The sequence below is a fragment of the Scleropages formosus genome, chromosome 4 (assembly GCF_900964775.1).
Source record: "Scleropages formosus chromosome 4, fSclFor1.1, whole genome shotgun sequence".
NCBI classification, from domain to species: Eukaryota; Metazoa; Chordata; class Actinopteri; order Osteoglossiformes; family Osteoglossidae; genus Scleropages; species Scleropages formosus.
The window spans coordinates 25,422,027-25,449,604 of record NC_041809.1 but is presented as its reverse complement, the minus strand read 5'-3'; the positions used below and the strand labels follow the sequence as shown (position 1 = coordinate 25,449,604).

Here is a 27,578-nt window from a genome sequence, read left to right as displayed (position 1 = left end):
GCAAAGTTCACTCAACAAGCTGAGCTTATTAGCTATCGGCTAGTTGCTGCAAGACTCTGGGCCCGCCCGCTCCCGCCGATCACACCTTGCCGCCCGCGAGACTCACCCTGCGTGCGGACAGGCTCGGACACGGGGCTCGGGTCGCCCAGGCCCTGAGAGTTGACGGCGCGCACGATGAACAAGTAGATGGTGTTGGGTCTCAGGCCGCGGACGGTGAACTGTGTGCTTTTCACGTGCTCCGCCGCCGTCTGCCAACTGTTGCTCACCAGCTGACTGCAAGGCAACCGATCAGTAAGGTAATCGGTCAGGCGGTCCGCGTATCCGTTTAGTTTTCAATGAGTTCGTTAACCCGTCAATAAATCATGAAATCTATCAAGGAGGCAATTATTTGGTTAATTAGTTAATTAGTCCAGCAGCGATTTAGTCAGGCATTCGGCCGTTTGTTCGTTCAAGCTGGCAGCGTGTTTATCAATCGCCCGCACTCGGTTAATCGGAAATTGAACTAAGTCGGCGAGTCACATGTAAGATGAAAGACCAGAGACATATACCCGCACGCATATGTAAAGGTGTACATGAAGCGTAGACGTGGCTGCCCGCTTGCTCCATCGAGCTAGTTCTCGGACAAACCTGAAGGCTTCGATGACGTAGTACGTGACGGGCGATGCCCCAGCCGGCCCGGGCTGCCACGACAGCGACACGCTATTCCTGGTGACGTCGGTGACCTGCGGTTTGGAAGGCGGCCCAGGGAGGTCGTCGGCATCGCGGGGAACGGAAGCGGCGGCTCCGGCTGATTCTAGTAGGCAACAAAGGGAAGGAGGAAAGATGGCGACAATACAGTGAAAGGGGGACACACACGACACGTGCTGGAATTTAGCAGAACTTTCCAGATATTGTCTCAATTTACAGACATCAGTGTGTAAGATGTGCGTGTAGCATGCGAGGAATACGATCGTGAGTGCTCGTGTTGGCAAATCCACGTGACTGCATGTCGGGTAAGTTGCCGCGCGTGTCCGTACCTCTCACTTCCAAGAAGGCGCTCCAGGTGGTCTCCCCGGTGGAACTGCCAGCCACACAGGTGTACATCCCAGAGTCAGACATCTGCGGGAAGAAACGTCAGCGAAGTCAGACGGCCGGTCGCGACCAGCCGGACTCGGCGCAATCCCGGCAGAGGAACTAGTGAAATTCTTTCGGCTTCTAGCCGCTCGCGCTGGAACAAAAGAGATTTTAGCGAGCGGTACACTAAAAATGCATTAACCCACACTGGCCTTATCTGCTTTTAGAGCGAGAGGAGAGGTAGATGCAGAAAAACAGAGGGAGGGACATGGAAGGAGTAACACAGGAGGGAGGGCAAAAACAGCAGATCCCCGATGAAAGTGCTGACCTTAATTTTTCTTAAATAAATTTAATTTGCTGACCACAACAACGTCGTGATAATTCATTTAGGGAAGCCTGCTGAAACAGCCTGGATTTCACTGACAGCTGGCCTGCCCCTTCCACACACACTTGGTGGTGGTGGTGTGCGTGTGCTTTCAAGTCTTCTGTCTCCCTGTCATTTATTAAATAAAACATCAGCTGCTGGAAGCTCTGTCAGGAGTAATGGAGGTTTGAGAGAGAGTAGCTGAGGAGGGCTGGGTTTTGTGGCGATGATAAATGTGTGTGTGTGTGTGTGTGTGTGTGTGTGTGTGTGTGTGTGTGTGTGTGTGTGTGTGTGTACGCATGTGTGTAACCACAGCATCTATCTCTAACTAAATGACAGCACCAAATAGTTTACAAAAATCAATATCCCCTTTTCATCTCCTCATAGGCTACATAATTGCCCTTGTCCATCTGAGTTATGCCGTAGCATCATCTCAAATCTCCCTGCCCTCCCTTGCTGACAGCTCTTTCTCTCTGCCCCTCTCTCTCTCTCTCTCTCGCTCGCTCATACAAGCACAGGTATCACTACATTTTGACTGGGCACTTAGGCAGAAAGGTAACATTTTAAAGACACTTTAAAGATGGATGAGGGCAGAGAAGAGGAGGAGGAGGAGGGGGAAGGAGGGTAATATGATGAGGAAGGGAAGGACTTGATAAGCAATAAGATGATGACAGTGACTGTACAGTTTGAGTGCAGCACAGACAAAGTGCAGGTGACTCAGTACAAAGTTCTGCCCGGAGTAAACGGCGTTAAGTGCGCCTACAGCTCTGCGCAATTGGACCCGCCGTACCTTGGTATTTTGGATCTGCAGACTGCCCGCGTCCACCAGGGACAGGCGAGGGTCCCTGCCCAGGAGATTGACGCCGTCCTTCAGCCAGCTGACCGCAGGCGGCGGGTCTCCGGAGGCCTGGCATCGCAGCAGCGCCGACTCGCCCACGCTCAGAGTCTGATTGGCCGGCCCCTGCCGGATGATGGGCGGCGGCCTGTCCGTCATCGCTGGAGGCAGGAAGGACACGAACGCACGCGGGGAGGTTTTTGGTCGCCGACAGATCACACGCGAAAAAAAGAGCGCTTTCCGACCCTAACATCAAATGAGAGGCTGCCCGGGGAAGGGCATTACGGAGCACGCTTAGGGCACACAGGAGGATGTGGTCATTGCTTTAAATATCCCATACATTTTTGCTTTATTCTCCACGGCCCTTAAGAACACCACAGGGACAAAACCACCTTGTGAATTCTGGGAAATAAGGAAGGAGTTGCTAAGCCATGTGGTCCAGCTCACTGATGTGGTGATGGGGGGTTTAACAGTTTCCACTCACAAACCCCATTTTCTGCCATTTGTACCTCAGACTTCACCGTTGCCGTGCGGCCGATGTGGCATTTACACATGATTTACAACTCCAGATGGCTGACTTCTACAAACGCATCCAGCTTTAACATATCTTTGCATTTTTTCCGGTTTATGTGGCTGTCCTTGTTTTTAAACACCTCCGGTATGACATAGCTCGCGGCCACAGCCCCAGAAGACATCGCCGTCACCTTCCGGGCACGAGCCCAGCCCCCTTATCGCACGCCATCGCCCGGTCTCCGGCATTGGAGTCGGCCTGAGCTTTTGCCAGTCTGAAGGTATATTTCATACTGCAAAGCTACCAAGTACTACAAAAGAACATCTCTCATCTTTCCCAAAAGTTGCCCAAAGCAGGAAAATACGGGTAAAGGAATTCAGCTGCCATTTGCCTCTTCGAAATGCTATATTTGGAGGTGCAAAGTAACGACTGAACAAACAGGCTCTCGGATGTCCCGCGGCGTCTATCCCATCACGCCCAGTATCATTAACGGAAGGTGTGAAGAAATGATGTTGGGACCTGAGGCGCTAATTCAGCAGGATCCTCGACACATATTTGCTGGCCTTCCACCTCTCCGTGTATCACGCGGCTAATATTCTTTTAAAAAAGAATTTGCTTTATTGTACTGCAGGAAGCGGTTCAGAAGCAACGGATAATAGACAGGAGCACTGAAGGAAGCTGTGATTTTAAACGGCAAAAGCTGCCGAAAGATTAAGCCTACAGTCGGGCTGCGGATGCTCCCCCCGTTCTACTCCAAGGTCTTCCCTGCTTTCCTCGGGCTGCGTACTGTAAATCTTGGCCCTTTGCAAGTCGGGTTCGACAATGTCATATCGGGACTTTAAGCGCTATACAACTTGGCAGGGAAATAGAGGGTGTGGGTATTTACTCCGTGTGTCAAGGTGTATCAAACTGTGCGCTTACCAGTTTTAAAATATTTTTGACATCTTAGATAAATGTCTCATCCACGCTCTGCTCTGCGTACGGTTTCTTTCAAAGGTCTTCCCTCAGACACTCATGCTTGCTTTTCATTTTTTTACACACTTGCTTGTGAACCGACAGACATGCCCATTCATTCATTCATTCATTCATTCATTCACTCATTCGCCCTCAATCACTCACCAACTCACTAATTCATGGATATTGATCATTAAGTTGTTTGAGATTCAAGGGCAACGCTTGCGTTCCCTGAGCTTGAACTGATATTAAATTAAGTGGTCTCCGTGAGCGTAAGCCAAAAAAACAGGAAATAGCTGCCAAATGGCCACGGCAGAACCCCAGCACTTAGGGTAATGAGCCAGTCTGGCAGGAAGTGGGATTTAAAGGTGTTACTCTCCATCAGTGAGGCTACACCGCATGCTTCGGTGCTGTTTGCAGCCTCCAATTTAGTTATTTAAACTAAAAAGCAGTCAAGATTGTCATTTAGCAAGTGCGCATTAACGATAGTTAGGAACGATTTCGCAGAAGAGACGGAAAGTTCATAAGTCGGTACGTGAGCGAGCGTGCGTATGTACACTGCGTGTGTTTCGTGGACCTTTGAATATGAAGCGATGTGACGGGAGAATCCGAAGTAGAGCGCAGTCGTGTCTTACATGCATGTGGAGTCTACGATATCCCCGGACGCTCCCTGCAGCTCACGCAGATTCTCCCTTGCATAGTACAGGTGTGTGCAGGGGTGCGTGTTCCCAGCGATGTTCAAGCAGACCTAATATGTCACTCCAGTATTTGTGTATAACTCCACCGAGGACTATTGACATTATTTTTCACCCAACAAATTGTTACGCTCCTGGTGTGTAATGTATATTGAGTTTTCTTACATTTTTTTTTGTATTTATTCCTATGAGTAACTGCATACTATTTTTCATAAACATGTTTGTTACTAGCAGGGGGGTGCGGTGGCGCAGCAGGTTTGGCCAGGTCCTCTTCTCTGGTGGGTCTGGGGTTCGAGTCCTGCTCAGGGTGCCTTCCTAGGGACTGGTGTCCCACCCTGGGTGTGTCCCCTCCCCCTCCAGCCTTGTGCCCTGTGTTGCCAGGTTAGGTTCTGCTTCACTGCAACCCCTCTTGGGACAAGTGGTTTCAGACAGTGTGTGTGTTTCTTACTATATAGCATTTACTATTATCTTTTTTCTGTGCACAGAACACACACACATCACCTGAACCGCTTGTCTCATATGGGGTCACGGGGAGCCGGAGCCTAACCCGGCAACACAGGGCGTAAGGCTGGAGGGGGAGGGGACACACCCAGGAGGGGACGCCAGTCCATCACAAGGCACCCCGAGCAGGACTCGAACCCCAGACCCACCGGAGAGCAGGATGAGGTTCAACCCACTGCGCCACCGCACCCCCCTGTGCACAGAACAGATGGTAGCAAATTCCATAAGGTTTATATTGTGAATAAGTTACACATGACTTTTCGATTTGTGTGCTGCGTTAATCCTCCAATCTCCACACAAATTCCAGTCTGCACTGTATTTACAGTAAGGAAGAGTCACATGGTAATAACGGGTAACACCAGGTGACATGGAGAGTTGGTGTGGTCATAAGCGTTGCGCGAAGTTCTTATTGGCATGTGAGGCAACTGCTGTGCGTGTTGCTGGGAATGCCTGTGTTCATAAAGGACAAGGTTGTATGTGTCACAGGTCTTGGTCTGAGGGTGATGAGCATCACACGTGCATGTGAGGAGCATCACTGCGTCCTCACCATCTGTGACCTCCAGCTGGGCTTTGGCCATGATGCTGCCCGCCACTGTGAGGGCCTGGCAGATGTAGTATCCAGCATCGGAGCGCTGCACGGATGAGACGGTAAGTTCACCACCGGGGGACACGGAGAATCGGCTGTCCAGTTGCTGCGGCATATTTGGAAACAGAAGGTTCTGGAAAGAAAAAGGAAGCATACGTCATACTTTTAAAAAAAAATACTCAGACAACGTCAACTTATCCACTAACACACCCTGACACATCTTCAGTGGAGTTTCATGTATCCAGATGAGCTACAATGTGCATATCTATGCCTGCATATCTAAGTATGACGTCCATCCTTCTACGGTTGCCTCTGCGCTTTTACATTGAGCTCTTGTTCCGATTCCACGGCTGTTATGATTCTGTTGCAACATTCAGCCAAAGGTCATGGACACCATACGCAAAAACGATAGACGCGGAAGAAGCACTTAGACTGCTCCTCGCTGCCCACCAAGCCAGTCTCAGTCATAGCTCTTACCTCTGTTCCTTTTGTTTTTGCATGTGCCCGTAATGGCATCAATCGCTGCGTTTGCCCGTTTTACATCGTGCAACCCGTCTTTCACACTCCCTTGTTCCAAACGCTCAAATTCAATTCAGAGTGAAGTGATTCAAGGTGAAAACGGCGTATCGCGCATTTAATCAGTTTAGAGGAAGTAGGTAATTAACACCAGAGACTTGATGCGGTCAGCCAGCAGCAATGGATTGAGGAGGGGGTCGACATTGACCGAAACGTCACCTATGTCATCACATATCCCTCAGCTTTATTGCCCCCCTTATTTGGCTCCGGCGAGAGATTTTCATTTCATCCTCCAAACAGACGGACGTGAAAAGGAAGACATTAGCCAGATTCAATTACAGCTAATGGCTTTAATGCAGCTAATGATGTTGTTATTTTAATTACTCCCATCCCACTTCGAGGTTGATAGATGTCCACTTCATTATGCTCAAGTGAGACACAAAAGCCTTCTCCTCCTCTTGTAGAATGACTTAATTGCTACTTTCATTCATTATTAGCTACACCTCCTCTAATGTCTAACACGGGAGAGTGATGGAGCAGTCAGCATCCATCTTCCGAGTAAACAAAACCAAAACCAAGTGCGCGTCACGTGTGTAAGGACGTGTTTATGTGGGTTAGGGTTAGTGACCGCATTTAGTGACTAGCCTTCTCCGTCTCCCATACCTGCACGCACAAACAAATATTAGAGTGACTGATAGGCGACACAGGTAGGGGCCAGAGGTGACAGGGAGCAGATGATCAAGTGTAGGGCAGATGATGGCCAGGTGTTCGATGGCTCGATAAAGCAGGTCATTTACTGGTAACAGAGAGATGAACAGCAGACAAGTGAAGGACAAGTGCTGAAAAAACAGCAGATAGGTGCCAGTCAGGACAACAGGCAGGGGGTAGGTAGGCAGGTAATGAACAGGTGCCAAATGGGTGCTGGCGGGTGCGTTACCTGGGTTCCCTCTTTCTGCCAGAAGACAGTGGGCTGAGGATTACCCTTGGTCTCACAGAGGAAGGTGGCTGTCCTGCCTTGAGCCACGATCTGGTCCCGTGGTCTGACGACAAACTGCGGTGCCGCTGCGGTCAAAGGTCAAACACAACACCAATGTTCGTTATTGCACAGGAGATGGAAAAAGTGCAAGAGGTGGAGAATTCAGTCAGGGGTCAAGCGGGCTTTAAACCGACGGCCGGCCGAAACAACAGAATCAAAACCACAAAGAAAGAGACCATGCAACTGGGTTCACTGGAGGACGCTATGGCAACAACTAAAAGCCTTTATCCGGGCACTTGGTCTCAGTCAGCCATTGGCTCCCGACTTGATATTGGCTGGAGGAAGTCACAGGTGAGGGCGACGGCACGTAGGCAAATCCGCGAATGTACTACATGTCCTAGAGGGAACCCGTGTCTTGAGATAACAGCGATCGCTCAGCCTTCACTAGGACAAACATCTTACAAAAACATCCCCTCTCTACCTCTTTCATGGTTCTGCCAGTTTTCTTGGATTGGAGCTGTTCTGATCTCTAATAACGCTACAGGTGAACACAGGGAGATGAAGCTGAGTGGTGGTACATTACCATGGCGATGGGTTACCTGTATTAGCAATATGACAGGAGCTGGTAAGTAGGTTGAATGGGCACTGATGGGTGTGCATGACACGTGTGGGTATATGTTTGCGTGTCTCTCCGTTGTCAACTTTTCTGTGTGTATGTGCTTAAATCTGTGCACAAGTGGGGCTGCGTGTGAACCCATGTATGTTTGTGTATCTGCACGCAGTTTCCCATGCAGGATGCAGTCTGTCAGAGGATGGGTACTTACCCACAGGGCGAGCTGCACACAGAATAATGGTGTGGAGAAGGAAAACAAGCAGGGAGAACAGGAGACGGGGGGAACACAAGAGGAAAAGAGAAAGGAACAATTCAGAGAGGATGACATGCTGCGTATGACATAACCCCAGCAGGGGAGAGCAGGAGATGGGGGGGACATAAGTTCCTACAGACTCATTCCTGTAGGAGTCAGATGTAAGAAACTGCCTCCACCTGTGTCTCTTGTTCTTGTCTATTGATCGGGACTCCACATGTTCCGCGTTTTCAAGCTAAGCTGTTATACCCAGCAAAGACATTGTTTTAACGCAGTACGAATGTAGCGCATTGGACTGGGTTCCTTATACAGTCCTGCTGCTCCATTCACATCATTCTGGCTTTGAGTATACCACCCCCTGGTGGAGAAGCATGTGGCTCACACACACACACACACACACACACACACACACACACACACATTTCAGAACCGCTTGTCCCACACGGGGTCACGGGGAGCCGGAGCCTACCCGGTAACACAGGGCGTAAGGCCGGAGGGGGAGGGGACACACCCAGGACGGGACGCCAGTCCGTCGCAAGGCACCCCAAGCGGGACTCGAACCCCAGACCCACCGGAGAGCAGGACTAGGTCCAACCCACTGCGCCACCACACCCCCCACACACAAATAGTAAAGTGCAAAAGCATAAAGTTATACATTTACGCCAAGCCATTCTAGATGACTGTCTGTTTTCACTCTTTATGGTCCAGGTCTTTGAATCCTCAGACATGATTTTGTAGAGCTGCTCTCCTCAGGGTCAATTACACTTTACAACAAGGTATCTTAATAAAATAATGATGACACCTTCACTTGGCTTTGAGATCACTCATCAGCTGTACATTTAAAACACACCATTCCTCATTGCTGAAGCAGTGATTTTACTGCAGACTTAACTCTGGTTAAGTACCTTCCTCTGAACAACATCATCATCATCATCAACATCACCCAGCTCTGGAATTTGAAGTCAATTCTCCCTCCCTTGCTGTGCGTGCACAAAGGCCTCACCCCTCGACTCGCTGGAGTGTGTCACTGCTGAGCGCAGGCCTATAAATCTATTATTTAAAAAGCATGAAAATTGAAGGTTGTTTTATCAACGCCCCCCACTCCCCCAACAATCCCATCCACCCACATCCCATCATTGTTGTCTTTTCTGTTTCCACCCCCACTCTGCGCGCGCACACACACACACACACACACACACACACACACACACACACACACACACACACACACACACACACACACACAGAGGCACGTACACTCAAACACATATCCACACACACTCTGCAAATCATTAAAGCGCGCAGACCCTCTGGAGACTCAGGGAAAGAGAAGTGATTACGGCGTAAAAAAGAGCACATTTTTACGACGCTTCCCCCTTTGTGGCGAACAGCAGGCAGGCTGTGCCAGTCAACTGTGACACGTCATCTGTGGCTGCGGGGCTCACTGAAGGCTGGGAGGTGCAGGGAGGGGGACGTTTGTACTGGACCGAGCTAACAGGCTCGGACACACGGTACGCCTTTAGACAAAAGACAAGCGGTTGAAGCAACGCTCATTCGTTGTCACTTTTTGTCACTCTGCTGCTATGACGATTATGAACTGTCATTCTTGTTTTACTCGAAATTAATCTTTTTATTTTTGCCAATTTTCCCATATCTGTTCAAGTACATTGCACCGCTTTGGCGGAAATCCTGAGAATTCGCTCCATCTTAATTGAGCATTTCAAAAATGAACTAAATCAAATTTAATTGATGTCAACTGAATTTAAGAGACTGCCTTTACATCAGGGGCTTAAGACCCTGAATGTAAAAAAACGATCGCGGACGCTCCTCCGAGCGTTTCGGATCAGAGCCGCTCCGAACGGTGGTTTATTTCCGTTGCCAGCAACACACTCCCCGGTCTCATCGTGATCCATAATTCAAGGGCAGCCCACAGCAGCCTATGGGTAAGACAAGGCCTGCTTCCGCTGCCCCGGTGGCACAGAGTCTCCGGACGAGGGCAACAGTGTGTGCGTCACATTCACCTTCACGGTTGATTCATCGTGCGAAAACAGAAATATCGAGCTGGATCGATAACAGATGAATGAAATGGTCGGCTAAACGGGAGCTAACAAAAGGAGTCGAGCGCATTGATTAAATTGACCTGGGTATCCAGACTACTTTGACAGTAAGGATAAAAAGCGCTGGCAGCACAACGTGGGAAAGATTCTGATACCAAATCAGAGACATCAGTTAACAAATGTCTGGACTGTTTATATCTCATTCCAGCTAAAGTGCATTCGCACCACAGAAATAAATACCGTAAATAAAGAGTGCAAACGATAAAAGGCGCAGAGCTGCTGGTACAATGACAGTCACGTTATCCTCTGTGACGCACCGGGGTTCAGGTAGTCCTTCGGTTGAATTTTAGAGTCCCTGTGCAGGGAAAAAGTCAGACTGGTACTCACCCCTCACAGTGAGGGTGGCCTCAGCCTCTGCCTTGCCCACACGGTTCTCTGCCACGCAGGCGAAACGTCCCTGGTCCACAGTCGACGCCTTCCTCACCCGCAGCACGTGTTCGTCCCTCTCGTGCTTCATCTCGTACCTGGGGGTTGAAGAGCGTTATCCGGTGGGGCGGCCAGCATTTGGGCGTGTCGCTGCAGTCCATCGAGAGCGTACCCTGCCCGGAGCCCCACGCTTCCAGCGATTGCCTCGAAGACCGCTGCAACTCTGTACAGGATAAATAGTCTCCGAACCGACGGATTCAGAAGCGTAGACGTTTTAAAAACATCATTTTGCACATACAAACTTTTATTCTTGGAGAGAAGTCGAAGACTACGCAAAGGAGAGGGTAGGCTGTCACGTGCACTTTTTGAGTCAGTTTCTTTCAGCTTTATCACCCGGTTCGAAGTGTTTGCGAGCATCTGAGTGCATGTTACAGGCCTATCTGCGTGAACGGAACGCAGCTTCGCAGTTCGCGAAGATGGACTGTCTGTATTTACGGAAAGGCTGAAGCACAGCTAACATCCTGCTGAACAATCGCACGCTTTACAGAAGAGCAAACAGAAAATAATAGAGTAGACCGAGAGGGGAGCAGTATACAGAGCGCGGTCTCTCTGCTGGGGTGCCGAGGAAAGGGGGCGACAGAGGCATTCGGGGAAAACCAGCATTGCAGAGAGGATGGGGGCTTTCAAGCGGAACCCCGACTGTTTCAATATTTATAATCAAGCACTGCGGTGTGTGTATTAAAGTGTGTAGTTGTGTGTGTGAGATAAGCCCTTATCCGTCTTATGAGTTTCCCCAGACAGAGATCACCATCACAGATCTCTGGGTCACACAGTGGACGGGGCAAGGAGTGCCAAGGAGCAGGTACGCAGGCCCAGCACACAGTGGTGAGAGATTAGACCTTCTCTTGATGCTTTCCTCTACATGTGTATGAACTAAGCAGACATATGGGAGAGCTTGTTTCAGCATGGAGAGGTTAGCGATTGCGAGTGGACAACCCCACGCCCCCGTGCCAGGCCAAGCGAGCGGCACTCGGCGCGCGGGATCAAACCTCCACGGCCGGAAGAGGTGATGCGCAAGAGCCTGGTGCTCCGCCGAACCGTAGCTCATACTGACAGCGATTCAGTTTGTGCATGTAGTTTCAGCACATATCATCCAGATGCACATTTTCGTTTCTTGCGAATACCTTCCAGCACCTTTTCAAGGGCATTTTTGTATTTTGGTTTTGCGGTGATTTTGGACATATTTGTCCTCGTCTGTCTTCATCCTGGCAGAACAGGAGGCAAAGGGGAAGGAAGCGAGATGATGGCAGATCCGTTAATCGCTAACCCCCATAGCTAGAGCGACAGTACTGGTGCCTTGGCACCTGGGTTTGACCTACAGCCAGACAGATGTTCCCAAAGTAAAGGGCGGTATGTGTAGTGGGTGAGGTCATTCAAATATATTCACCCGGTTTGAGTTTCGTTTGCAGACAGAATAGAATTTCAGGGCTCAACATTAGATTAGACACAAACCAGCCTGAAATGTGGGATGTGGTGGGGAGGGAGGTGTGGGAGTAATTACCCTGGAAGCCGCTTCTCTCGGCTGCTCTCTCTCCCTAGCCCCCCCAACGTCTTCCTATCTCTCGCCCCCTCTCTCTCCCTCTCTCATCTAATTCCTCTCAGTTCAGTTCCTTTTGTATTCCAGGAATATACGTTTTGCTGCTCCATGTGCACTGCAATTAAACAATCAAATAAAATACATGGAAATTATGTAAAATATTTAAATAGTACAAAGCTTTTAAAAAAGACAAAATGTGATAAAAAAAAAAAAACGAAATGCCTACTCATCACAAGTCCATGTACATCAGCTTTTTATCTCTCTGTCACACAGACATGTGGGCTTTCTTTCAGTCGCTGTAAATTATGCTGAACTTGGTCTGGCCATCATATTGCTCAGGTATGAGTAAATCCTCAGTCTGCTGATGCCAACGGACACATTTCCATTTCTTCCGATGTCGACCCAATTCACACGCGAGTGCGGTTTCATCTCTCCGCGATCGAAGGCGACCCGAGTGGGGCAGCAGCAGGAGGGGATCAGTTAGCCTCAGTCAGCATTGATTATCACTCAAACGCCTAGTGTGCTCAGAGCAGACACACATACATACACACAGGCATACATAGAGGCGTTCATGCTCCGACACAAAGGCAAACGCAAACATGCCGATTCACACTGACACACAAACACGGCGACGAATACAGAGATTCGTATTCATACAGAAACGCAGTAAAAATCGGAACTGATTGTCATTCAGCTGCCTAATGTCCATGGAGTTAAAACATTCAGAGACCTACATACCATGGCACTAAACACACACACGCACACACACACACACGCACACACACACACACGCACCTCCAGCAAGCTGTCAGCAGAGTCCTTATAGCCAGTTTCACATAGCAAATTATACTGCAGCTCAAATGCTGCAGAGCCAGCAGGAAAAAGGAAATAAAGAAGAAAAACAGCAGAAAAAAGGACTATGCAGAGTTGACAGCCGCTGGCAGAGTCAGCTATAAAAACACACAGGCACACAATAACACACACGCCTGCTAACAGACCATCTCATATTCCCACACTGCTATGGAAACAACCATTTAAACACACACACACACACACATTCATACTGACACACAAGCACACGCACACGCACACATACACACGAGCTCTGACCTCCCACGTGGCAAATCTGCATCATCCTTCCTCCAGCGCACCGTGGGAAGCGGGTCGCCCTGGACCTGGCACCGTAGCTCCACGCTCTCCTCCACCAGAACCACCTGGTTGGTGGGCCTTCGCAGGAAGCTGGGCCGCTCTTTGGCACATGAACGGGGGGAAAGAGCGAATGTTAAGCAGTATAAGCCCAGGTCTTGCTAGCCATTTCCAGACCACCCAAGACTGTAACCTTGGGCCAGACCAGGGGCTGTGAGGGCACCGGTTTTGGGCGCACTGAGCACTCCCCGGTCAGCCTTGTAAAGGCTTACTGCCCCATCATTAAAGTGTAATAATCCTATGTAAAGCTTGTAAATAACATTCAGGACCAAAAGCAAGGACACTCATGAAATCCAACCAAACGGAACCTTATACAACAAGACCCCGAATTCTATCGTTTTCTTTTTGCTTACTGGGGATTTTAGAAAAAGCCATCATATTTTCATTAAGCTCCTGTTCTGAAACTTTTTCCAGTTCCGAGAGTCATACATTTTACCATGCCCCCTTTAAATGTTTTGGGTGCACGTCCTGCCCAGTAGTACCGGTATGCCAGTCCCTTTGTCCTCACCAAAGACAGACAGCTGAGCCGCCTCGCTGTCTCTTTCTCCCACCATGTTGACGGCCACACAGGTGTACATCCCTGCGTCACTTCTGCGCGTGCTTGTGATTGTCAGCTTTCCCCCGCGGATCTGGAAGGAAGACACATTCACACATTCATAACTCTACTTTAATCAAACACTAGGCAAAGCAATTAATTCAATCCATCAGGGGCTAATGAATGCGCGACAAAATCAAATACAGTCTAAAGGTGCTGTGCTGTTTTTGGTCCTGCCTGGAAGGGGTTGATTGTTTAATGGATTTTTTTAAAATTCCTAATATTTTAAATACTAGTCATGTTTTATAATTAATTATCTAAAAGGACCGGAGTTCTAGAGAGCTACACTTACTGCACTGAATCCCTGTCAAGTCCCATAGTCATGGGTACAACTGCAGCTCACCTCTTGGAACCTGAACCTAAAACTGTGACTCCATAGGAACCTGCTGCCATTGAGACTATGTTGCGTAGAAGAATTAGGTCTGTAGAGGTCGGCTGTTATTCAGCAAGTACTTAACAAGTATACAGCGGGTATTAAACAGGTATTTATTAGGTATTTAGGGGGGCGTGGCGGTGCAGTGGGTTTGACCGGGTCCTGCTTTCCGGTGGGTCTGGGGTTCGAGTCCCGCTTGGGGTGCCTTGCGACAGACTGGCATCCCGTCCTGGGTATGTCACCCCCCCCAGCCTTCCGCCCTGTGTTGCCGGGTTAGGCTCCGGCTCCCCGCGACCCCGCATGGGCCAAGCGGTTTCAGACAATGTGTGTGTGTGTAAATTTACTGAGCAGAGCTGCAATAAATTTACAGCCAATCGTAAAAAAACAGCATCATTTAAATGCTGTCAGTAAATCAGTAGCTAACTGGAAGTGAACATAAAGTATTCGTAATTTAAGCAATTTATTTGCTGTTTATTGATGGATTTATGGACACTGCTGAATTGTAGTGTGTTACACTGGCGGCTGGTAAATTTACAGCTAAGAGACACCCACCACAAGATCTCTTTCCTCCTGATGGCAGCGTACCATGACTACTACCCCCCCCCGTCACCCAATCACCCCCCAAGACTCACCGTGACTCTGTCATCCTTGTCTTCCAGGCGCACCTTGTCCTTCTTCCAGTAGGTGGTGGGCTCAGGGTGCCCCCGGGGGGGCTGGCACTCCAGCATGGCCGTCTCACCCGCTGCCACCACCACATCCGTGGGGTTCTGCCGGAAGTCGTCCCGTAGCACTGACGAAGGCGACGAGAGAGTGCACACATGCGAAGATATTATTTATTCATTTTTTACACTAAATTGTTAAATTTCAATGTCCATAACAAATATGTTATGGAAATACATGCTACTTGTGCTTCCTTCCAACAAAGCATGTTGATTTATAATTTTACATGCTGAGACATGTAGCTCGGACTTCAGTATTTCCGTGCTAGACGTGAAAAGACGGAATTAAATTTAAATACAACACGAAGGCTCTTATTTTTTAATGGTTTTATTATTTTGTACAGAAGTCAATTGTCAATTGTATTCAATGTCTTAACTGCACTAGTAGTACAAGTACAGGGTGCAAACAAAGCTTTCCTAAAATTTAATTCAAAAAAGGTAGGCAAAAGAAGTCAAAAGAATCAAAAAAGTCAAAAGAAAACAAAGTAATAGAGACTAGAAGACAACAGAAGGCTAAAAAAAACCTTCAGCAATCTGAATAGCCATGGGAGAAATGATTCCATATTCAAGATTTTTGAAAGTTGAAATAGAAAATAAAAAAAGAAGATGAATCCCAGTTTACAGCACATTCGGAGGAGTGTTGCCCGGTGTGGGCTGTGTAATTGCATTAGTGGACAACAGGTCTGCATCACTGAATATTAGCAAGGGTCCCCAGGGAATAAATGGCCTCTGGTACAATAACTCGCAACTTAAATCATCTGTTAAACATTTTGCTCTTATTCGCTTTTTGCCCGTTCAGTACGAACAAGGCTGCACACGGAAGCCAGCTGTGAAGTGTAATTGGGTTTTCCCAGCCTTTCAGGGGCAGCGACAGCAGCGTATGCGTTTCCATGGCGAGCCCGGGGGGCCCCGGGGACACCTCCTCACCACATGTTTAAGATCAGCAGCGTGAACGGGGGATCTGCGCTACGGGCACAACTGCTCCTCTCACTCATGTAGCGTGGCCTTTATTAGGGCTTTCCAAACAACATCCCACCAACAGTACACAGATGCAGTCCAGGACCAAGATTCATAAATGAAATATTCCATTAGCTTCATAACAACAGCTGCAGGCACTGTGACTGCCCCCCTGCTGTTGGGAAGGGAATGACAGTTGGCCTGAGGAGCAGTAATAAAGGAGCTATATTGCACATTGCTTTGATAATTTAATGCAAAAGCAATGGTTTGTCTTGCCTAACAGGTCCCAGGATACCATCAGCACAGTGAACAATAGGGAATGAAAGAGAGTGGGGTGCAGGGGGTGCAATGTAGAGGAAGAGGGGAAAAAAAAAACTGTCCAGCAGGAGAGGGAACAGGGAAATCTGAAATGGATATAAAGAGAATTGGTGAAACGGAGTGCAATACCACTTTAACAATGATAACCACCCAACCAAAGGAAAAGGAGGCATACAAGCTGTAGAAGTAACACTTTCTCTCCTTGAGAGGTTAAATGAGGGCACGGAAGGAAAGAGTTGAAGAGACTTCGGAAGTTAGCGGTGAACGCTTGGGGCCCTAAACCACTGAGCCCCCCAGTGGAGGAGGGAGCAGTACTGATCACATCAGAAGAGCATGATGACATCAGGAACATGCCCTGCTACTGTGCTGAGCTGCCACATGGGCTCCTACTCAATTACTGAAACGAGCCATTTTGTACTCTAATCCCTGGCTTTCATGTATCTCTGCCAACCAATTCTCCTACATCTACTGCTCTCCAGCCTGAGGTCTCATAAACAAAAATATTAAGGGTAATTTCAAAGACACGACTGTGGAGACCTCACGGAGGATGTTGCATGGCTGCAGTGTTTTCAGATATTGCTCAAGGAGAAATCCTTCCAAAATTACTTGGAAAATAATTTTTCGAGTTTTTTTTCCATGTGTTTGTCCTTGTTATAAACAGCCTGAAGTATTGCAAGAATAAAACAAGATCCCCCAACGTCAGCAGGCTTAATCTCTGCCCCTCTTCATCCAACCCTTCAGTTCTTTCTCTTTCAAAGTTACACTCAAACATGAGAAAGCCGGGTCTAAATAACACATCAACGACCCGACGAAAGGTAGTCAACTTCGGCTTAAGCCGTACCGTTGCATTTTTGCCAGCTCCGTTTCTAAAACACGTATTACAATTTGCGGAGCTGCGCTTCGCTTACAAGCTCATGACATGGACCATGTTTTACCATTCATTCTGTCAGATGTAGTAAGGCACTGAAAAGGGAGCATCTGAAGAGCTCCTCAGGACAAAGTGCTCACAAGATACTTGAGAGCAGTCTGCTGTTTCTGCCCAGATGTCACTAACACACATGCTCCTTTCTCTTGTTAACATGCTCCAATTAGCCCACAGTCTCTATGATTGGTACAAACCACACTATTCCTGTAGTTTCAGGACCACAGGCTGATCAGGTCCAGTTTGGCACAAGGCAGCTGGACGCTGGACCTCGGGCGCAGTGAAGTGGTATTAAGGGGCTGCACAAGACGTGAGGATCTTTTCAAAGAAAATGGAGAAGGACTGCTCAAGACAGGGAACTATAGCATCTCTGCGACATGTAGTCTTGGAACGATTCAGTCTGAAAGCACAGGGGTTTCAAGGAAATCAAGGGACAGGACCTGGGAGGCTTGGGAGGTACAAGTTCTATTCATCCACAAGGGGGGTAACCATAGCTGCTGAAACTTGAGAAGAGGAAGAGAAATTAACGCTCACCCTTGTAACATCACTGACTGCAAGGAAAACACTTCCAAGGGACTTAAAGACACTGCTCAGCACAACTGACACATTGCACTGACAGTATGATTGACACTATGGGAAAGGATTTACAATTATGATGATAATGTACTCAGCGCCAAGGACCTGCCAGAGCTTTTGAAAAACTAATAATGCGAAGAGAGAATGAGTAGTGCGAGAAGAAGAACTTGAGAGCCTGCCATCCGTCACACAGCTGATTGGCGGTTTTATAGCTGATGCGGCTGTTTTAAAGGGAAGTGGAAGTCAAATATCAATATCCATATTTACGGATAAGTGGGGTTGAGGCCATGACTGGCTATTTTATGGGTTAAATGGGATTGAGGTCTTGAAATTGTAGGGAGGGGAATCCAGATCACACATCAACCACATTTTAACTTCATTTTTTTAAGCACTTTCCCTTTCATTAACTACTTTAGCAACACTGTAGTAGTCACCCGCCCTTTGTCACGAACAACCACGGAGAGACAGAAACAGCGTATGGTGACAGTTGAAACCACAGCACAGACCCACGGATGCACAGAAATGGCTTTAGCACAGGGAGTTCTGAGCCCTCGTTGGAAAGGGCCTTAGAAAGAAGCGAACCAGTTCATGCCACGGCTCATTTCCTCCTGGGGCTGCCACGCCTTTGGATGGGTTGTCCTCAGGAGTTCACAGCACCTCCCTGACCACACTCATTCACACACTACAGGCAAATCAGAGTGATCACACACACACACACACACACACACACACACACACACACACACATCGTCTAAGCCGCTTGTCCCATACAGGGTCGCAGGGAGCCGGAGCCTAACCCGGCAACACTGGGCGCAAGGCTGGAGGGGGAGGGGACACACCCAGGACAGGACGCCAGTCCGTCGCAAGGCACCCCAAGCGGGACCTGAGCCCCAGACCCACCAGAGCAGGACCCGGTCCAACCCACTGCGCCACCGCGCCCCCACGCCCCCCCAGAGCGATCACTTCACCTGAAAAACATGTCAAAGTCACATTCAAACTGGGCCAGATTCAAACCAATGTACGAACGCACAGTCCAGGCACTATGAGGACGTGGATGAAAATAGTCCACACATAGCAATTATACTGATGTGATGCGCACACACACACACACACACACACACACACACACACACACACACACACACACACACACCATCTGAAACCGCTTCTCCCAAGCGGGGTGACGGGGAGCTGGAGCCTAACCCAGCAACACGGGGCAAAATGGACACACCCAGGACAGGATGCCAAGCCGTCGCAAGGCACCCCAAGTGGGACTTGACCCCCAGACCCACCAGAGAGCAGGACCAGGGCCAACCCACTGTGCCACCACACCCCCTTAACATGCTGTAGTTCGGGATAAATTCATTGTTGAAAGGCAAAACCAAGAAAGCAGAACCAGGATTCAAACGGAGAACTGTTAAAAATCATTACCACCAACTGCTAGACAGACTGCACTGCAGACTGTCCTGTGGTTAGAAAACTCATATCTAAATATCAGTCAGTTTAGAGTCTCAAAATCCCAAAAAAACTTGCTTTTCTCAGTTGGTGCGTGGACAGGGATGACAGCACACAAACACGCAAAGTGCAGGTGGATGTGTCAGAATAACTTTTAGGTTGAATAAACCACACATAACCAGACTGCTGGTTCCAATGGGATGTAGTGGTGCATCATAAAGAGGAAAAAGACGAAACTGGGCAAAAAACCAGACAGCTTTGCTACGCTATTCGGAAAATGTGTTCACACTATTCAAACGTTAGATTCAACATTAAATTACCAGAGAATCAGTACTCGTACTTGTTTTAACAACATCATAGGTAAATAACATTACCCATGGTGCAGACTTTATAGTAAATGGAAAGAGATAATTCACCAAGATGAAACAAAGTTAACCTACAAAAAGTATCTGTGTACTGCGATTGCTGACCTTCACACTCTAGTTTATGAGTCACGTGATATTGGCATTTTCATCAACATCTAAGATCTCATCGAAAAAATAAAGACCTGTTTAACTCAATGTTCACAATACGGAAAGAAAAAAAAATTATTAAATCGGTTAAACTTGGATAAGTTTACTTCCTTGGACATGAGTTAAATGGCCTCTCAGTTAAGATAGTACGAAATTCAACGCGACTAAAAATAAAGCACTTAGAAAAACTGGTTAAGATTAAACTCTGATTGGTGTCTGCAGTCAACAAAAGAAGTCAGCTGACAGCGAAGAGACATTTTCAATGCTTCGCTGTAGACGTGAGTGTGACTGACAGCTGACGATAGCTGGTAGAATCCGCAGGAGATTCACGACGATACGGGCTTGATTAGCTTTGAGGAGAGAAAGTCATTAAATGTGAAAAATTCAAAGGTAATGAAAAAACACTTACAGAAATGTAACAGGATTAAATTACATTTAATTCTTTACATATTTAGTCCAATGAAAGGAAAAAGTATCAATGTAAAAAGCTATTATGAAATGTACTGTTTACTTAAGTACAAGTAATACAGTAAATGTAATATGTTACTAACCACCTCTGGATGCTGCTACAGCTCACTAAAACACACACACACACACACACACACACACACACACACACACACACACACACACACACACACACACACACATTGACTGAAAACGCTTGTCCGCGGCAAGCTGGAGCCTAACCCAGCAACACAGGGTGCAAGGCTGGAGGTGAAGGGGACGCACCCAGGACGGGACGTCAGTCCATCGCAAGGCACCCCAAGCTGGACTCGAACCCCAGACCCGCCAGAGAGCAGGCACAGGCCAAACTCGCTGCATCACCCCTTCACTAAAACAGATGTGTACTTAATATACATACTGCTATAGGAATGTCATTCCCCACACCCATAGAAACAAAACAAACACCTGTCATGAAATACGTAGAAGGGGCTGAACTGGTAACAGTGAGAAAGAAACAATAAAGTTTTACTGTATTGCAGTGAAAACTTGTGGTATACGTAATTTTGTTTAATAGAAGAAGCGCATCTCTTAATGCTTTCTTGGAAAACGATGAATTTTCCCCGTGCAAAGAGTGGGGTCAGTGAGAGAGGCAGGGAGCACGAGGGAAGAAGGAGAAACAGAGGCAGGAAAGCTGAGAGGCAAAGACAAAGCGGGAGATGTGAGGGGAAAGAGAAGGAAGGAAGGAAGGAAGGAAGGAAGACTGGGGGAGGGAGAAGAAAAGGGAAAGACAGAATGATGGAAACTGAGGGTGAGCGCTGAGGGTGAACAAGTAGAGGGAGCAAAAGAGAGAGAGCGAGAGAGACCATAAACAGTGGTACAAGGCTGAATAAATAAATAACGTTATGCATCAATGCCCTAAAACTGTCATCGGCAATCAGTGCAGATGTGCCGCGGGAGTGAGAAGGAGTGTCCCCCAGGCTGCGGGGTGGAGCGAACACAGATACGCCATTATCCTCCGCAAGTGAAGACCACACGATATTTCCGCAACATCGCCGCGATGGAACCGGAGACTCGAGGCTGAGCGTCAACTGTGAGAGTGTAACAAAGTGTGAATTTGCACCAAGTGTACGGCAACATATATAACCCGGGTGTTTATTTACTTTCGCCGTTTCGCAGTCAACCAACCATCTTAGCTACTTCGGCAAACTTCTCATATCCAGCCCTTTTTAACTAGTGTGACACTGATATTTCTGAGAACATATTTTTGCACGTGAGCCATTGTGTAAGCATATTCCATAAAGCGTAATTCTGTTGTGGCTGTATAGTTTCCTCCTCCTGGAAGACGTGTGATGTGTACCAGAGCTGACAAGCCTACGTGTCTTTTTATCCTTCATCATCCCTCGTTGTCATTTCCGCGTTATGATGTTTACGTGCCGGGGGAAGGCCAATGAGAATCAGCCCACGGCTACGTTCGCTACGAAGAACCGCATGACTAGTCAGGGATGTTTCTAATTGCATGCAGTTCCTGGGTAAATAAATAAACATGCCGATCTCAAAAATAGGCAGAGGTAGTCTAGGTTTGGAGAACCCAGGGGGAAGGTGGATTCTTGGTGTCATCAGTTACTTCCTGTTCCTGAGAGCTCATTTACAAGCACTGTGGGCCTTAACCGCAGGATGCAGCCTGGAATACCTGCTTTAGACGTCTGCTATTTTGCTTAACCCAATGGTTGTGATGTGAATGCTGCTTTATTCTCCCCTTCGGGATGCCATGCAAAGGCCGGAACCTCACGAGCAGCGCCGGACAGCGGGCGCCAAGAGCCCAGAGGGCCTTTGCTAAAGAGCTCAGCATGTCACACATCCATTGCAGTGTCACTTCAGCTTTAGCGCCCCACCACCAGAGGCACTCTGGGCCTGTGGACATTAACTCTACGGTCTGCAGTTGATCCCCATGGATCAGAGACAGCTGGTAGCATAGTGGTTAGAGTTGCTGCCTTGGGACCCTTTCGATCCCCACCTCCAGTTGTAGTACCCTTGAGCAAGGTACTTACCCTAAAATTGCTCCAGTAAAGTTACCTAGCTGTACAAATGGGTCAATAATTGTAGGTAGGCTAACATCGTAAGTCATCAGCTAAATGAATAAATGTGAATGTAATGCTCTGCTTAGGGACTTAAGATGACTTGGGTCAGCCTGCTGTCCCTACCAGGCCCAGTGGAAGCAAACGGTGTCAGAAATGGCACCACCAAGGGTGGGGAATGGGACAGACCACCTGGGTTTCTCTGTTCCAGCCCACATGTTTAACGGTTCAAGTGAGTCTCTCATTCACTAAAAATTGCACATTTTATAAGAAAGAGCAGAAGCTTTGATTTTCTTTGACAGCTTTGAGACGGTTCACTCCTGGAACTGCAGCGATACAGTACACCGTGAATCTTCATTTATGACCTCTGCTACTTTTCTTGTTATTTACATATTTGTTTGTCTTTGTTGCTCTGAAATCCTTCAGACATTGACGCAAAAAAACAATGCGTGCTTTTGTGTCGGAACATCTCGTGTAGGCGCCTATCTTTACGTCTTCACGAGACACGGGAATTAAAATGGGAGTGGCTGTGCGTATACGATGCAATTTTATTTATTTGTGCTACTCAAACCAATTTATTTGTTCTAATTGGCATTCAGCTTAATTAATTTCGATAAGCTGTCGAGCAAACAACATATTTAACATGTAATTCCCGGTAATCTTGCTCCACTAATTTGTTGAGTGACAAGCAGTAACAACGATATTTTGAAGAAATGTTATTAAGCATGCCTTTTTATGAGCGCAAACCTTCGGCAGAACATTCCTTTCTCAAGGACTTAAAAGGAAGTCACGGTCGAGAGATCTCAACTGCAAATCAGTATTTAATTAAGAGGTCAGTATTTAATTAAGGGGCCAGTCAAACCTCATCAACAAGGAGTGGAAGCAGTTATTAGCAGCAGGCCAGAGGAACCATTCTAGTGTGGACTGGATGAAAAGGCAGGATGATCACTTACAGGGCATCAAACAGCAATTCCTAACAAAAGCACAGAACTCCCTACTGGTTAAAAGCAGCAATTGTGGCATAAGCTGGAATGATTGTTAAATGAGCTGAAGAAAAGTTGGAAGCACCGTCATTAATGGCATTTAAAATAAAAGAGAAGCAAATGAAAGAGAGCGGTGACACGAGTGCACGAGGGTGTGAGCGAATGACGGTACATGAAGGTGTGCGTGCGTGGCTGAGTAACAGAAGGAGTGTGCGAATGGCTGAGAAAGTGAGCAAATGCCTGTGTGAGAAAGAGTACAAGAGGGAGAATGACCCTGCACTCAGCGCAGTTCAGCCACATTTACGCTAACATCCCTTTCCTTTCTCCGTTCACCTTTCGCTACCGCAGAAGCCGCAGCCACAACGCCGCCCCGCCTCTCTCACCGAGACGTCCGTGATCAAACGCGGGCGAGAAGAAAGGCGAGGAAAAGGCACAATATTTGCATTCAGTTACTGGAGGGATGAGGAGGTGCAGTGGTGTATTGGCGCAGTGGCGCAGTGGGTTGGAGCAGGTCCTGCTCTCTGGGGGGGTCTGGGGTTCGAGTCCCACTTGGCATGCCTTGTGAGGGTCTGGTGAGATTCCGGCTCCCCTCGACCCCGTATGGGACAAGCGGTTTCACGTGATATGAAGTCATGTGTGTATTGCGTGGATTTTAAGTCCCTTCAAAATTCCCCGTGTGCGCACGCATGCAGTGCTGCTTGAAAGGGTGTGAACCCTACAGGGATGGTCATTATTCTTACATAAAATATTAAATTTATAAAATCTCAATCTTAAACGTATAAAATGAATACACGATTATGATTTACACACCTGATTCTACTTACCTACTTGGTTTAACCAACACAGCTTGATGTTCACTGATTCTTACTTCTGTTCTTCTACTACACACATGATTTCCTCTAAAAGAATAAATAGAATTGCTCATTACATACCTATTATGTCGGATGAGAAAGACTGCTTCTCATTAAAATTACCATTTTGTGGTAAAACTAAGGGACACAAGGGGTTCACAAACTTTCAAGCAGCAATGTATATGTAAGTGTTTGTGCCTCGGTGTGTTTGCAATCAAGCTCCAGCGGCACTTAAACTCACAATTCATGCTAATGTGGGCGTGAACCTTTACTCAGCAGCATATTCTGGATCCCCGACGTATTCATCCCTCAGCGAAAGACAAAAGAAGCTGCTTTTTTGCACTGCTTTACTGCCCCTCATTTCGTTCCACGCGTATATCTGCTTTAGCAATGCATGTCAGCTTCTCATTCTAGCAAAATATTTATTGCAGCATGCAGAGTGCCTGCATTCGTGTTTCCACAACACTGCCGGACCGTTGTGGGAGAGCTGCCTCTGAGCTGGAGATGGTGAAACAGGTGAGGAGATGCTCATATACAGATCATATACTCATATACGTACTAAATATGCCACATATACTCATATACGAAATCATTTCTCTGCAAGAAAATACTCATTTGTGACCCACCGTGTCACCGTTACACTGTTTACACACCCTTACACTAGGTGGTTCGCAGTTACAGCCACTAGACATCCACTGTTGCACTGCTCCTATACTACTGAACAGGCTTTTGCATTTGCCCTTATTTCCTCTGCAACAGAGGAACAGCAGGTTTGGGTTTGGGTTCAGGGTTGGCTTTGCAGTTGATGCCAGTCACAAAACAAGGTTGAGGACATAGAGGATGTCTGAGCGAACGGCTTTGTCTCTCCATCCAGAAGGATGTGATGTCCCAGAGGGCTTTATATCATGTTTAAAAGGGCCATCAAATAACTACATCTCAGTCAATTCATTAATCTCAAAATATTATTGTACACATGTTAGCAGGTGGCGGAGAGGGGGCTGCAGGAGGTATTATCAACCCTCCCACCCACGCCCCACCGGGAAAGCCACTGAGCCACTTGAAGCCGCTTATTCTACAGGATTAGTTTATCCAATCTGCACAAATCATAGATAAACACTTCCCACTGGTGGCTGCCTCTGAGAGCCTATCCACAGTCACGTCGCAGACCAGATGTGCACAAACCCGGCCGAGGAGCGCGAGATCAGGTGCAAACGGGCGGTAGGGGAAGGTCGAAGGTCAGCACTCGACACCTGAAGGTTTTGGTGACTCGGTTTGTGCACCTGAACTCCGCATTCAAGGGGACCTGTCATCACTGCTACCTTCAGCTGCGGTACTCAACGTAGAACACAACACCAGCTGCCGTGGTTGGCATCGCTGTCGGAAACCAGGACGCTCAGCCTTCCCAGCAGACACAGAAACAGCAAAGAGGAAACATCTTTTAATGAGTGCATTCTGCATGGAGTCATGGGAGACAGCAGTGAACCCCAGTTTCTCACCCACCTGGTCCGGGAACGGCACACTGCCCTCCAGGTGGGGCCCACTGACTGAGATAAAACCCTAAGGACTACCTGCTGGATGTTGCCAAGTGGGCTACAAGCGACAGACTGTATGGTAGTCTTGTTAATCACCCGCCCCCCCACCATGCCACCCCGCCCTAGTATCTGTTGCTATGGACACGGGTAGGGGGGGCATGAGTGTGCCCTCTGAGCCAGCCTGGCATGAGGGTAAGGGAAGGTGGGGTGCTTAGAGAAACTCTTTCACAGCCTGCCAGTTCCCAGCAGCCCTTTCTCACAGAGAGATCCAGTGGCTTATAAGGGGAAATGAAGATGAATCTAATCCAGCTGCCCTTGGCTCAGAAAGCTGCTCCTGAAAAGACTCAGTCAACGGGCGCTACTGAACGCTCCATATGGGCATCTGGAGAGACAGACCCAGGCTGCATCCTGCCACAATCTCTGCGATTCTCATTCTGCAGCGATGTCCTCGGAAACTGAACAATTCTGAGTGAGCTCTTCCCATCGGTTGTTTTTATGTTTCATTTACTTCTCTGACACGTATTCAAAGGGTAGGACCTAGACGAAGGCCGGTCCAGCTTCAGCTTCATCTGCGCCCGGTCCGCACAGCGTTTCTGCAGTACGGACACTGCTGAGCAAGGCTCGCCGCTCCATCGCAGCCACTGGCAGCTGTTTATGGGATGAAGCCAGCCAAGGGAGGCGCAGCCGTACACGCACACGACCAGCCCCCGCTGCCTCTCGCAAGGGGATTGCCAGCTTATTCGTTAGCGCCCCTCTGCTCAGCGGAGGCGGTCGTCAGAGAGACGCCTTGAGGCCGTTGCCATGGTAACACAAGTGTTGCTCAAAGGATGCTCAGACAGGTACCACGAGGGGGCCCCGTGGCCTTGTTCAGGATCTAGGGGGGCAGATGCACAGCTGGTGCGTTCGTTAGTGTAGCACCAGCTCCTCCCAAACGAGCTCTAATTACCTTAACATGGTAATGATCAGAACGCACACATACATCTTTGCAGCAAGTACAGAGAGGATCAGGGAGGAAGAAGAGGGTTAGGATACTGACAGCCCGTTGGCATCGTAGTGGCCAACAGTGAGAAGAGGCAGAAAGTGGGTTAGAAATAATAAAAGATAAAGAAGTGACAAGAGAGGCGGCTGGAGATTGAGAGGAGTATAATAACTCACACAATATTACGTAGCTCCTCAACAGAGCTGAGATGAGCATCACGAGATAAAGACAAAGTAAGCAGAAGGCAATAAATGAAGGGAGAGAGGGATAGCAGGAGGAGACCAGAGGGAGAGCGCACTAGAGCGACTTACACACACAGAGGTGAGTGAGAGGAGGAGGACGAGAAGGAGGAGGAGAAAGGAGAACAAAGGATAAGGGAAAGTGTGAAGGACAACCTGGTTCCCCTGTACACCTCCGTGTTTCTTCTAGGGAGAATACAGGCTAATTGGCCCAGTGACAAGAGGGCTTCTCTCCTCTTTGAGTTTCCTCAAAGGAATAGCCACGAATAAGGAAAAGTGCTAGCATGTCATTCCCAAACCAGCTCCTCCTTTGCTCCCTCCTAACCCTCAGGTTCACATCCTGAGAGGTGTCTCCAACAACCAGCACTGAACCCGCACCTGCCGCGGCTTTCCCTTTCTTACACCGGCATATCCAAATGCAGAACATGGCCCCCACGTACTGTTTCAGGCAGGTGTATCTGTCTGCTTTTGCTCTGCACTGTCTGTGAACTGCATACAGTTATGCTGCGTGTGTCACCATGGCAACAACACCATCACCATCATGTGTAAATACAAGAGACTCCCAGAAGAGGAGGTCGTTGCCTGCAGCTGAACTGGATTCCCTTAACGAATAGGGATAAACTGCATGGACCACTGGTCTGGTGGATGGCGGAGGGCCTCAGTGATGCAATGCACCCAGCCCCCATTCATCCATTCATTCATTCATTCATTCATTCATTCATTCAGCCCCACCCAGTTCTGCATTATTCATTATGAATGCCTTCATGAGGTCCTAGGACAACTCTGTGCCAAGCGCTGGCAACCATCCCTGTGAGCGCCTCTTCTACTCCCGGGTGCAGCGCCGCACACAAAGAGCATGTAGCGATTTCAGCTGGATGGGCTAAGTCTGCACCGCCCTGAAA

At 48.2% G+C, this 27,578-nt stretch overlaps 1 protein-coding gene across 2 annotated transcripts in view; it reads right to left on the bottom strand.

The window, feature by feature from the left end:
- Positions 1-11,960, bottom strand: part of LOC108921198 (roundabout homolog 2-like) — a 33,546-nt gene extending 21,586 nt beyond the window's left edge. Inside the window, exons 1-8 of one of the 2 annotated variants that reach the window (XM_029251420.1) lie at positions 11,902-11,960; positions 10,302-10,438; positions 6,953-7,077; positions 5,461-5,632; positions 2,208-2,413; positions 1,017-1,098; positions 628-793; positions 107-273 (exon numbers count right to left, since the gene is read on the bottom strand). In XM_029251420.1, coding sequence (XP_029107253.1) covers positions 107-273; positions 628-793; positions 1,017-1,098; positions 2,208-2,413; positions 5,461-5,632; positions 6,953-7,077; positions 10,302-10,431 — 1,048 coding nt within the window. In that variant the 5' untranslated portion in view covers positions 10,432-10,438; positions 11,902-11,960. Of the gene's footprint in view, positions 1-106; positions 274-627; positions 794-1,016; positions 1,099-2,207; positions 2,414-5,460; positions 5,633-6,678; positions 6,744-6,952; positions 7,078-10,301; positions 10,439-11,901 lie in introns of those variants that run through there. The other variant, XM_029251421.1, reaches the window with a different exon arrangement.
- Between the last annotated feature and the right edge of the window lie 15,618 nt (positions 11,961-27,578).